The 13,782-nt window shown below is 38.6% G+C and overlaps 1 protein-coding gene across 1 annotated transcript in view; it reads left to right on the forward strand.

The window, feature by feature from the left end:
• The window catches only part of LOC101344283 (ATP-binding cassette sub-family A member 3-like), a 223,043-nt gene continuing 209,261 nt past the window's right edge, over positions 1-13,782 (forward strand). Inside the window, exon 1 of the mRNA XM_004373451.2 lies at positions 1-186. Coding sequence (XP_004373508.1) covers positions 1-186 — 186 coding nt within the window. The remainder of the gene's footprint in view (positions 187-13,782) is intronic.

Here is a 13,782-nt window from a genome sequence, read left to right on the forward strand (position 1 = left end):
ATGAGAACGACGCGCGGGCACGGGGTCGTTGCGTGCTGCGTGTGGTCCACGCCTTCGGGCAAGGGCGGTATACCTGACCGCGGGTGCCGGCGGCGCGGCTGGGCGGTTGACGACAGCATTGGGAGGAGGCGCTGCCCCCGGCTCGACGCGTGCCCCTCAGCGGAGGTGGTGGTGACGTTGGCGGTTGTGAGTCCTGAGCGGTGAGTGTCCGGAAACTCCCCGCCCTTCCTCCTGCTCCCCAGCTTTCTCTGCTCTGGCCGCTTCTTTCCGGACTCGGCCCGGAGGCCGTCGCGCTGTGCACGCAGAGACTGCAGGTGCTCCCCACCACCACAATAAATAAACACAAATGCCCGAGATAGTTAAGGTGCCGAACGGTCCACTGTCCCCCAGAAACATGCACAGCTAACCAGAACAAATCAGACAAAAAGACGCCAGAAAGTCACGAATTTTATTTTCGCGGTGCAAAGTAGTATTTGAGAGCAGGGGTTTGAGGCAAATGGCCTGGTTGTAGTCCTGACTCTGCCCTTTATCTGCTGTGTGAACTAAGGGAAACTGCCTGATTCCTCTAAGGATAGGAACGATACCCATCTCATAAGATGGTTGTGATATTTAAACGTGATAATATTCGTTGCTGGCACATAGTAAATGTTCAATAAATGGTGGCGCAGGATATGGAAATGCTTCGAGAAGCTCAGTTTGTTTTAGTTCTTTTATTTTATGCAAAGTTGGCAGGAAATTTAGAAGAAACCTGCAGCTTAGATAGAAAGTTGCTTTGAGCATTTTCTATTTATGCACGACTCACGGGTCAGCCAGACACTTGAGTAGAGTTTACGCATAGAATTTGGTGTTTTCTTTCTCTGATTCTCTCCTTTTTTGGATTCCCTCCTTCACTGTGGTCACTGTGGCTCTGTTTAGAAAGAAGGCAGGTTTTCAATCCAAATTATGAGTCCCAATCGACTCGATGGCAATGGATTTTGCTTTTATACCTGTACTGCAACTGCAGCCTGCCCTTAGACTAAAGTCATTAAACAAAACCAAGTATTTCACCCAGTGCTTTCAAGTTTCCACCCTTCTAAAATCTTCCTGGCTTTTGTTCACTCTCCAGAGCCTACAGATAGGTTTTTTGTTTGAGTTCTCCAACTTAAGTTTTCTTTGTCAGAATTACTTTGGCTGTTGTAGTTCATTTTCCTTTTTACATAAATTTTAGAGTCAGTTTGTTGATATCTGCAAAAGCCTTGCTGGGATTTCGATTGGGATCTTGCTGAATCTATATATCAAATTGGGGAGAATTCACATCTTAAAGATACTAAGTTTTCCAATCCGTGAACACTGTATATTCCTTTATTTGATCTTTGATTTCTTTCTTCAGTGTTCTGTAGTTTTCAGCATAGAGATTAAACACATATTTTGTTTGATTTATACCTAAGTATTTTTGGTGCTATTTTAAATGATAATTGATTTTAAAGTTTCAAATTCTGGTTAATAATTGTTAGTATATTTAATACAACTTTTTTATATTGATCACATATCCTGAGACCTTCTTAAACTTATTTCTAGGATTTTTCTTTTTGGTAGATTCTTTGGGATTTCCTACATAGACAATCATGTCATCTGCAAATAAAAGACGGTTTTACCCCATGGTCTCCAATGTATATGCCTTTTATTTCTTTTCCTTGCCTTACTGTAGCCACTAGGACTTCAGTACAATGCTGAGTAAGAGTGGTGAGAGAGGCCATCATTACCTTGTTCCTGATCTTAGGGGGGTGGATTTCAGTCTCTCCCTATCAAGTATGTATGATTTTAGCTGTCAGTTTTTCATATATAGCTTTTTTATTAGGTTAAGAAAGTTACCTTATATTCCTAGTTTTTAATCACAAATGGTTGTTGAATTTTGCCAAATGCCTTTTGTATCTACTGATAAGATCGTTTAGATTTTCTCTTTTATTCTGTTATTCTCCTTCGTTATGTTAATGGTGGATTACATTGATTGAATTTTCAATGTTGAACCAGCCTTGCATTCCTGGCATAAACCCTACTTGGCCTGTCACAAATGTTGGGAAGTTCTCAGCCATCCTTTCTTCAAATATTTCTACTGCCTGGTTTTCTCTTTCTTCACCTTCTGGTATTCAAATTACGTGTATATTAGACCATTTGATATTTTCCCAAAGCCCTTGGATAATTTGTTCTGGTTTCTTCCCCCAGCCCCCACTCTTTTTTTCTCTTTGTGTTTTAGTTTGGGTAATTTCTTTTGACTTATCTTCAAGTTTATGGATTCATTTCTGAGCTATATGGAGTCTACTGATGACCCGTTAAAGGCATCCTTCAACTCTGTTACTGTGTTTTTGATTTCTGGCATTTCCATTTGTTCTTACAGTGTCTGTGTCTCTGCTGAAATTACCTGTCTAATCCTGCATTTTGTCTGCCTTCTGCATTAGAGCTTTAAACATATTAATAATAGTTATTTTAAATTATCTGATAGTTTCAACATCTGTGTCATATCTGAGTCTGGTTCTAACGTCTGCTTTGTCTCTTAAGACTTTTATTTTCCTTTTTCATATGCTTCATAATTTTTGTTGAAAGCTGAACATATTATGGAGCTCTGGTGGCTCAGTGGTTATGAGCTTGGCTGCTAGCCAAAAGGTCGGCAGTTCAAATCCACCAGCAGCTCCATGGAAATTCCATGAGGCAGTTCTTCTCTGTCCCATAGGATCTCAATGAGTTGGAATTGGCTCGATGGCAATGGGTTTGGTCTTTTTTTTACGAGTTTGTCAGGTTTTCAGCATTGCTTATTCCAGGTAAGAAAATGTTCAGGTCCTGTTTTCCCTGTTTTCAGGTTACCTGTTTGCTCTGAGACCTCAGTTCTCTGACAGGTTCAAGAAAAGCTATTAATTTGCAGTTTATCTAGCTTTTTGGGTTTGTTTTAAGAATGGGAACGATGCTGTTTCCAGCTGTCTCTATCTCTGAGCGAAAACCAGAAACCAACATAGGCATTTTTGAAAAGAAAAAGTGAGTATATAATATTTTCAATTCGTATATAATATTACATGGTTTTTATGTAACTTATTTAATTTTTTAAACTTAGCCTGAAAATTTTGGGTCCTAACAGTATTAACAGTATTATTCACTGTATCGCACTATATTTTCTAAGTAATAACGGTATGTTTAATGATAGTAAGACTATTGCATGAATTTTAGCATTTTTTGCATGTCTATTTGTCCTTAAAATATATTCTTCTGTGGATATACAGTCAATTGAAACATTTCTTTTTTCTCTGTGTAGTTTTGTCATCAACTTGATGTAAAATAAAATTCTATAACTTCAGTGTGTTTCCAGTTTCTAGGGATTTGAATAAAGTTTAATCGTACATTTTGAATATGAAAATACTTACTTAATTCTTGAGCCAAAACTCTATAACAAGGTATATTCAGTACATCCATTCCTATCCTTTATACCTTATTCCTGTAGATAATCCAACTTTATTGGGTTTTGGTATATACTTATCATTGCCTCTTTTAACAAATATCAATAAATACATGTATTTGTTCACATTCCTCCCTTTCTTCTTACACATGCTATTAGCACTATTTTGTACCTGGTTTTTTTCCCTTGAAAGTATATCCTGCAGATGACTTCTCATTTCTTTTTTTCTTTTTTTTATTTGTTGTAAAGGTTTATAAAATTTGCAAATTGAAGATTTTTCACATGTACAATTTAGTGACACTAATTACATTAACCATGTTGTACAACCATTACTAACGTCTCTTGCCAAATTTTCCATCACCATAAACAGAAACTCAGTGCTTCCCGAACAGTGCTTTCCCTTTTTCCCTTCCCTCCTGCCCCTGGTAACCACTAATAAACTTTGGAGTCTATGCATTTGCCTGTTTTAGATACTTCATATAAATAAAACCAAAAACAAACCCATTGCCATTGAGTCGATTCTGACTCATAGCAACCCTAAAGGACAGAGTACAACAGCCCCATAGGATTTCCAAGGCTGTAACCTTTATGGAAGCAGATTGCCACATTTTTCTCCTGTGGAGCAGCTCGTGGGTTCGAACCACTGACCTTTCAGTTAGCAGCCGAGCTCTTAACCACTGTGTCACCAGGGCTTCTTTTCATATAAGTGACATCATACAATATTTGCCCTTTTGTGATTGCCTTACTTCACTTAGCATAATGTTTTCAAGGTTCATCCATGTTGTAGCATGTATCAGGACTTCATTTCTCTTTATGGCTGAGTAATATTCCATTGTATGGATATACTGCATTTTGTTTATCCATTCATCTGTTGATGGACATTTAGGTTATTTCCATCTTTTGGCTATTGTAAATAGTGCTGCAGTGAACATTGGTGTACAGGTTTCTCTTTTCATTTGTGCCTTCACTTCTTGTGAGTATATACCTAAGAGTGGAATTTGTGGGTCATATGGAAGTTCAGTGTTTAACTTTGTGGCTGTACCACATTTTGCATTGCCACCAGCAATGGATGAGGGTTCCAGTTTCTCCACGATCTCGTGAACATTTGTTGTTTTCCTTTTTTTTAATCTTAGCCATCATAGTGGGAGTAAAGTGGTATCTCATTTTTGGTTTTGATTTACATCTTCTTAATGGTTAATGGAGAGCCCTGCTGGCACAGTGGTTAAGAGCTTGGCAGCTAACCAAAAGGTCGGCAGTTTGAATTGATCAGCCGCTCCTTGGAAACCCTATGGGGCAGTTCTACTCTGTCCTATAGCGCCACTATGAGTCACAATTGATTCAACAGCAGTGGTTTTGGTTTAATGGCTAGTGGAAGTCCCTGAGTGGTGCAGATTGTTAAGTGCTTGATTATTAGCTGATACGTTGGCGGTTTGAAGCCAACCAGAGGCGTCTCAGAAGACAGGCCTGGAAGTCTGCTTCCAGTAGGCCACAACCTTGGAAACCCTATGGAGCAGTTCTTCTCTGCACACATGGGGTCACTGTGAGTCAGAATCGACCTGATGGCAGCTAACAAGAACAACAATGACTAATGAGATTGAGCATCTTCTCTACTTTTTGGCTGTTTGTCTATTTTCTTTGGTGAAATACCTATTCAGATCTTTTGGCCATTTTTTATTGGGCTATTTTGTCTTATTCTTGTTAAGTTGTAGGAGTTCTTCATATAGTCCTGACATTAAAACCCTTATCCAATATATGGTTCACAAATATTTTCTCCCAGTCTGTAGATTGTATCTTCACTTGAGTAATAAAGTACTTTGATGAACAATTTTTTTTTTAGATTTTGTTCGGGTACCCTTTATCTGTTTTGTCTTTGGTCACTTGTGCTTTCGGTGTCGTATCTAAGAATCCATTGTGGAAGTCTAGGTTCCAAAGCATTACCCCTGTTTTATTCTAAGAGTTTTATGGTTTTAGGTCTTACATTAAAACCTAAAACAATAAATGTAAGACTTTTTACATTTGGTAAAGTAGAGGGTCAATGAAAAAGAGGAAGATCCTCGATGAGATGGGTTGACACAGTGGTTGCAACAATGGGCTCAAACATAGCAACAATTGTGAGGATGGTGCAGCACTAGGCAGTGTTTCATTATGTTGTACACTGTGAGTTAGAACCAACTTGACGACACCTAACAACAACAGATCTTACATTAAAGTCTTTGATCCATTTTGAGTTAGTTTCTTGTATGTGGTGCGAAGTACGGGTCCAACTTCATTATTTTGCATGTGGAAATAAAATTTTTCCAGCACCATTAGCTGAAGAGACTATTCTTTCTCCATTGGATGGATTTACACCCTCTTTGAAGACCAGTTGTGCATGCTTATCTCTGGACACTAAATTTTATTTCATTGGTCTGTATGCCTATCATTATACCAGTTCCAGACTGTTTTGATAACTGTAGCTTTGTTTTATATTTTGAGATTGGGAGATGTGAGTCCTTCTACTCCATTCTTCTTTTTCAAGATTGCTTTGGCTATTCAAGGCCCTTTGCAGTTCCAGATAAACTTGAGGACTAGCTTTTCCCGTTCTGTAAAGAAGGGTGTTGGAAGTTTGATGGGTATTGCGTTGAATCTATAGATGGCTGTAGGAAGTATCTCTACAATATTAAGTCCTCTGATCCATGAACATGGAATGCCCTTCCATTTATTTAGATGTTCTTTCAGTTCTTTCAGTAATGCTTTATAGTTTTCTGTGTACAAGTCTTTCACGTCTCTGGTTGAATTTATTCTTACGTATCTTCCTCTTGTATGCCATTGTAAATGGAATTGTTTCCTTAATTTTCTTTCAAATTGCTTGTTACTGAGATACAAAAACCTGAATGATTTTTGTGTGTTGATCTAGTATCCTTCCATTTTGCTGACTTCATTTATTAGTTTTAATAGCTTTTTTGTGGATTTTTTGGGGTCTTCTATATATAGAATCATGTCATATGTGAGAAGGGATAGTTTTACTTCTTCCTACCCGATTTGGATACCTTTTATTTACTTTTGCCTAATTTCTCTAATACTTCCAGTACGATGTTGAATAGCAGTGGTGATATTCAGTATGATGTTAGCTATGAGTTTTTCATAAATGTACTTTATCAAATTGAGTAATTTCCCTTTATTTCTATCTTATTGAATACTTTTATTATGAAAGGGTGTTGGGTTTTGTCAGATGCCTTCCCTGCATCAATTGAAATGATTATATGGTTCTTTTCCTTTGTTCTATTAATGTGGTATATTACATTGTTTTTTTAATATTGAACCTCCCTTGCATTCCTGGGATAAATCCCACTTGATTACAGTGTGTAATCCTTTTAATATAGTTTTGGATTCAGTTTGCTAGTATTTTGTTGAGGATTTTTGCATCTGTATTCATAAGGGATATTGGTCTGTAGTTTTCTTTTCGTGTGGTGTCTCTGTATGATTTTAGTATCAGGGCAATGTTAGCCTAAGGCTCCCTGCGTGCTGACCAGACGATGAGGGACCACCTGGGGGACTGACACTGAGTCTCACAAGTTATGATGTAATCTGTCATGGCCGTGTGGTGAGGTCAGTAAAGGCCTTGGAAGACAGAGGATCAGGGAGCTTCCTGGTTGGTGACCATGCATGAGAGATGGTAGTGAGTACTTCTGTGGGACACGCAAGTTCTGTGCTGTGACTTCTCCCAGCCATAACAGTTAAGCACTTGGCTGCTAACTTAAAGGTTGATGGTTTTAACCTACCCAGTGGCTCCATGGGAGAAAGCCCTGATGATCTGTTTCCATAAAGATTACAGTCTAGAAAGCTCTATAAGGCAGTTCTACTTTGTCAGCGGGGATACTGTGAGTCAAAAGCCACCCAATGCCATACAACAACAAAAGCATTAGCCTCATAGAATGAGTTAGGAGGTATTCCCTTCTCTTTTTTTTTTTTTTAATTTTAAGAGTCCCCGTGACACTGTCCACTTCATACCAGCCAGCCCCTTCTCTCTCTCATCCCTAGCCACAAAGGGCTAGGTCAGCAGATACCAGCGGCAAGTTCAGGAGTCCACATGACTCTGTTCTTCTCAGACCAGCTGGCCTCAAAACTGGGATTTTCCTCTACTCCCCCAGAGTACTAGCAGAAAGCACGGGAGTCCACATGACTCCATCCACTTCAGATCAGCTGGTTTCCCTGCTCTTCTGGGTCTATTAATTTTCTGGAAAACTCACAGAGCTCACAAGAGACACCATACTTTCAATAATAGCTTTAATAAAAAAGGATACAAATGAAGAAACACATAGGTGAGGTCTGGGAGAAGTCACAACACAGAACTTGGCATGTCCCACAGAAGTACTCGCTGCCATCTCCCATGCATGGTCAACAACCAGGAAGCTCCCTGATCCTCTGTCTTCCAAAGCCTTTCTTGACCTCACCACATGGCCATGATAGATTACATCATGACTCATGAGACTTAGTGTCAGGCTCCCAGGTGGTCCCTCTTCATCTGGTCAGCACCCATTCATTAGTCTTAGGTGCTGGTACAGCTCGAAAGAACCAAGAACAAAAAGCCAGATGGCTTTCAGTGAGGTGATTCCACACCTCACAGTTCACCCTCTGGCTCTCTGGTCATAGGTTCTTTCACATGCTTACATTTGGAGAACTAATCTTTCTTCCCTGTGCATAAATGGCAGTGTTACAATCTCAGTCCAAATTAGTCGTTAACGATTAGTCCAGTCCATCCTATCTTCATAGGGTGAAGACTTCTCCTAGGCCTAGTCACTCTGGTTCATAGCCAGCTTCTATCTGCTTGTCAGGTTCCAAAAGCATGTATATTGATATAGTTGAGCTTTGATACCATAATACAGTATCATATCTTGTACTAAACCTCTTATCTTGTACTAAACCTCTCTTAAGGTACTCACATTCAATTCACAGTTAAAGCTTCTTAAGAATCATACGGTTGTATCATATATTCATAGTTCAAGCTTTTTAAAAATCACATAGTTGTATCATATAGTCATATTAGCATATTCCCCCACCCAATCTTGCCCAAATCCACGGGGAAAAGAGGAATAGATCCACTGGGGATCCTCCCTTGTGCTGCCTCATCTTAAGCGTGAGCACACACTCACAAAAGCATGTAAGCCAGCCCTTCGTTTGTATATTTCCTTGTTTTATTTCAGTTAATTCTTAAATTTTATTTGTTGTTGTTCAGAATATACACAGTAGAACGTACACCAATCCAGTAGTTTCTATGTGTACATTTCAGTGACATTGGTTACATTATTCGAGTTGGGCAACCATTCTCACACTCGTTTTCTGAGTTGTTCCTCCCTCATTAACATAAACTCACTGCGCTCTAAGGTTCCTGTCTAATCTTTTGAGTTGCCGTTGTCAATTTGGTCCCACATAGATAGTTCTTAAAAGAGCATAATGCTCAAGACAGACATTTTTGCTGGTTAAGTTAAACTGTTGTTTTGTTTTAAGAAGACTTCAGGGAATATTTTTGGTTTAAGGTTTAAAGACTATCTCAGGACAGTAGTTGCAGGGGTTCATCCAGCCTCCATGGCTTCAGAAAGTCCAGAGTCTATGAGAATTTAAGATTCTGTTCTACATTTCCCCCCTTTTGATCAGGATTCTTCCATGGAATCTTTGATCAAAATGTTCAGTAATGGTAGCCAGGCACCATCCAGTTCTTCTGGTCTTATGGCAAAAGAGGTCGTTATTCATTGAGGCGGTTAGCCACACATTCCGTTTCCTCCTCCTGTTCTGACTCTCCTTACTCTGTTGCTCCAGATGAATAGAGACCAATTGTTGTGCCTAAGATGACTGCTTGCAAGTTTTTAAGACCACAAGAACTATGCAATAAACTAGGAACCAGAACAGAAGCACTAAACACGTTATTATTCCAGTTAACTGGGATGTCCCATGAAACCATGACCCTAAACTTGCAAACAGAGGAACCAAATCCTGTGAGATATTTAGTTGTACATAAGAGCCTCAGCAGCTACTTTTTTTTTGTCATTGTTGTAAATTTGTCTCTCACACAGCTTTTGTCAATTCAACTTTTTACAGGTGTACAACTTATTGACAGCGCTTACAGTAATTGGCTGTGCTACCCTACCCTTAATCAGTGTGATTTTTCTGTTACCATAAACTGAAAGTTGGTACTCCATAAGCAATAACTACCCCTTTGCCCCACCCTCTTGCCCCTGGTAACCACTAATAAACTTTGGTCTGTATACATTTGCCTTTTTTTTTTTTTAATGTAAGTGAGGTCATACAATATTTATCCTTTTGTGACTGACTCGTTTCAGCATAATGCCTTCATGCTCCATCCATATTGTAGCATGTATCAAGACTTTGTTTCTTCCACTGGCTGAGTAGTATTCCATTGTATGTATGTACCACATTTTTGTTTATCCATTCATCTGTTGTTGGGCAATTATTTAGGTTGTTTCTATTTTTTGGCTATTGAGAATGGTGCTGCAATGAATACTGGTGTACAAGTCTCTGTTTGAGTGTCTGCTTTCGAGTCTTTCGGGTACATACCTCGGAGTGGAATTTCTGGGTCATGTGGTAGTTACACTGTTAGTGTTTTGAGGAACTGCCACACAGTTTTCCACTAAGACTGTACCATTTTGCATTCCCACCAGCAATGAATAAGGTTTCCAATTTCCCCACATCCTCACCATTTGTTATTTTCTGTTTTTTAATCTTAGCCATTCTTGTGGGAGTGAAATGGTATCTCATTATGGTTTGGGTTTGCATCTCTGTGATGGCTGATGACATTGAGCATCTTTTCATGTGTTTGGTGGCCATTTGAATGTCCTCTTTGGTTAAATGTCTATTCAAGTCCTTTATCCATTTTATGATTGGGTTATTTGTCTTTTCGTTGTCGAAGTTTGATATATATATTTTGATTATTAGTTTCTTATTGGATATATGGTTTCTGAAGATACTGTTCTAGTCAGTAGCTTGTCTTTTCACATTTTTAGTAAAAGTTTTTAATTTTTATGTAGTCCCGTTTATTTATTTTGTCTTTTGCTGTTTGTGCTTTTGTTGTATGGATAATCCATTGTCAAAATCGAGTCCTGACAGCATTGCCTCTGCATTTTCTTCTCAGAATTTTATAGTTTTAATTTTCACATTTAGGTCCTTAATCCATTTTGAATTTGTTTTTGTGTATAGTGTAAGGCATGGATCCTGTTTCATTTTTCTGCGTATGGAAATCCAATTTTCCCAACACTATATATTGAAGAGACTTTCCTTTCCCGATTAAATGGTCTTAGCACCCTTTTCAAAAATCAGTTGACCATAGATGTCTAGGTTTGTTTCTGGATTCTCAGTTCTGTTCCATTGGTTTATGTGTCTATTGTTATGCAAGTACCAGGCTGTTTTGATTACTGTAGCTGTATAATATGTTTTAAAATCAGGAATTTTGAGTCCTCCTACTTTGTTCTTTTCCTTAAGAATTGCTTCAGCTATTTGGGGCATCTTCCAGTCCACATAAAGTTGAGGATTGGCTTTTCCATTTCTATAAAGAAGGCTGTTGGAATTTTGATCAGGATTGGGTTGAATCTATAGATCACTCTAGGTAGTATTTACTTTTTAACAATGTTAAACTTTCCAGTCTCTGAACTTGGAACATATTTTCATTTATTTAAGTTTTTAATCTATTTCAGCAGTGTTTTGTAGTTTTCATTATATGAGTCATTCACGTTCTATGGTTAAATTTATTCCTAGGTATTGTATTGTTTTAGACTGTATTGTAAATGGAATTGTTTACCTAAATTCCTTTTCTGATTTCTCATTGCTGGTGTATAGAAACCCAACTGATTTTTGTTTGTTGACCTTGTAACCTGCAGCTTTACTAGATTTGTCTATTAGCTGTAGAAGTTTGTTGCAGACTCTTTGGAATTTTCTATAGAGGATCGTATCATTTATGAATACAAATAATTTTAGTTCTTCCTTTCTAACCTGGATAGCCTTTTTATTTCTTTTTCTTGTCTTATTGCTCTGGCTAGGACTTCTAATACAATGTTGAATGCAAGTGGTGAGAGTAGGCACCCTTGTCTTGTTCCTGACTTCAAGGGAAACTCTCAGTCTTTGTCCATTAATTATAATGTTGGCTGTTGGCTTTTCATATATGACTTGAATCATACTGAGGAATTTTCCTTCTATTCCAATCTTCTTTAGGGTTTTCATCAAGAAAGCATGTTTGGTCTTATAAGATGCTTTTTCTGCATCCATAGAGATGATCATGTGGTTTGTTTCCTTTCTTCTGTTGATATAGTGTATTATGTTGATTGGTTTTCTAATGCTGAACCATTCTGCATTCCTGGAATGAATCCCACTTAGTCATGGTTTATGACTGTTTTAACATGCTGTTGGATTCTGTTCTATGGTATTTTGTTGAGGATTTTTGCATTTATATTCATAAGAGATACTGGGCTGTAGCTTTCTTTTCTTGTGATGTCTTTGTCTGGTTTTAGTATCAGGGTTATATTTTCTTCATAGAATAAATTAGAGAGTTTTCCTTCCTTCTCTGTCTTTTGGAAGCATTTAAACAGTATTGGTGTCAATTCTTCTCTAAATGTTTGGTAGAATTCCCCAGTGACTCCATTTGGTCCAGAACTTTTTTGTTACTGTTTTTGGGAGTTTTTTTTTTTTTTAATTGAACTTGAGATGAAGGTTTACAGAACAAACTAGCTTCTAATTAAACAGTACATATATCGTTTTATGGCATTAGTTAACAACCCCATGACATGTCAGTACTCTCCCTTCTCGACCTTGGGTTCCCTATTACCAGCTTTCCTATCCCCTCTTGTCTTCTAATGTTTGACCCTGGGCTGGTGCGCACCCTTAGTCTCATTTTGTCCTATGGATCTGTCTAATCTTTGGCTAAAAGGTGAATCTCTGGAGTGACTTCATTACTGGGCTAACAGGGTGTCCAGGGGACATACTCACAGGGTTTCTCCAGTCTCTGTCAGACCAATAAGTCTGGTCTCTTTTTTTTTTAGTTAGAATTTTGTTCTACATTTTTCTCCTGCTCTGTCCGGGACCCTCCGTTGTGATCCCTGTCAGAGCAGTCAGTGGTGGTAGCTGGGGACCATCTAGTTGTACTGGACTCAGTCTGGTGGAGGCCGTGGAGTTGTGGTCAATTAGTCCTTTGGACTAATCTTTCCCTTGTATCTTTAGTTTTCTTCATTTTCCCTTGCTCCTGAAGGAATGAGACCAGTGGATTATCTTAGATGGCTGCTCACAGGCTTTTAAGAACCCAGATGCTACTCACCAAGGTAGAATGTAGAACATTTTCTTCAGAAACTATGTTATGCCAGTTGAGCTAGATGTTCCGAGACCATGGTCCCCCAGCCCTCAGCCCACCAGTTCAGTCCTTAAGGGAGTTTGGATTTGTCCATGGCGCTTCCATGACCTTCCCCTGAACAAGTTGTGCCGGCTTCCCCAATATTATGTACTGTCTTACCCTTCACCATAGTTACCACTTATCTGTTGTCTATTTAGTGTTTTTCCACCCCACCCCTCCCCTCGCTCGTAACCGTCAAAGATTGTTTCTTTTTGTGTATAAACCTTTTCATAAATTTTTATAGTAGTAGTCTCATACAATATTTGTTGTTTTGTGATTGACTTATTTCACTCAGCATAATGCCCTCCAGATTCATCCATGTTGTGAAATGCTTCGCTGCTTCATCATTGTTCTTTATCCTTGTGTAGTAGTCCATTGTATGTATGTACCATAGTTTATCCATTCATCTGTTGGTGTGCATCTAGGTTGTTTCTATCTTTTTGCTATTGTGAACAATGCTGCCATGAACATGGGTGTGCATATGTCTATTCGTGTGACAGCTCTTATTTCTCTACGATATATTCCTAGGAGTGGGATTTCTGGATCGTATGGTATTTCTATTTCTAGCTTTCTAAGGAAGCACTATATCGTTTTCCAAAATGGTTGTACCATTTTGCATTCCCACCAACAGTGCATAAGAGTTCCAATCTCCCTGCAACCTCTCCAACATTTGTTATTTTCTGTTTTTTTGATTCGTGCCAGTAATGCTGGGGTGGGATGGTATCTCATTGTGGTTTTGATTTGCATTTCCCTAATGGCTAATGATCACGAGCATTTCCTCATGTGTCTTGTTAGCTGCTTGAATGTCTTCTTTGGTGAAGTGCCTGTTCATTTCCTTTGCCCATTTTTTAATTGGATTATTTGTCTTTTTGTGGTAGCGGTGTTGGATTTTCCTGTAGATTTTAGAGATTAGACCTTTGTCAGATTTGTAATGTCCAAAAATTTTTTCCCAGTCTGTAGGTTCTCTTTTTACTCTTTTGGTGAAGTTTTTTTT

Source organism: Trichechus manatus, unplaced genomic scaffold, assembly GCF_000243295.1.
Source record: "Trichechus manatus latirostris isolate Lorelei unplaced genomic scaffold, TriManLat1.0 scaffold00024, whole genome shotgun sequence".
In the NCBI taxonomy this organism is placed as follows: Eukaryota; Metazoa; Chordata; class Mammalia; order Sirenia; family Trichechidae; genus Trichechus; species Trichechus manatus.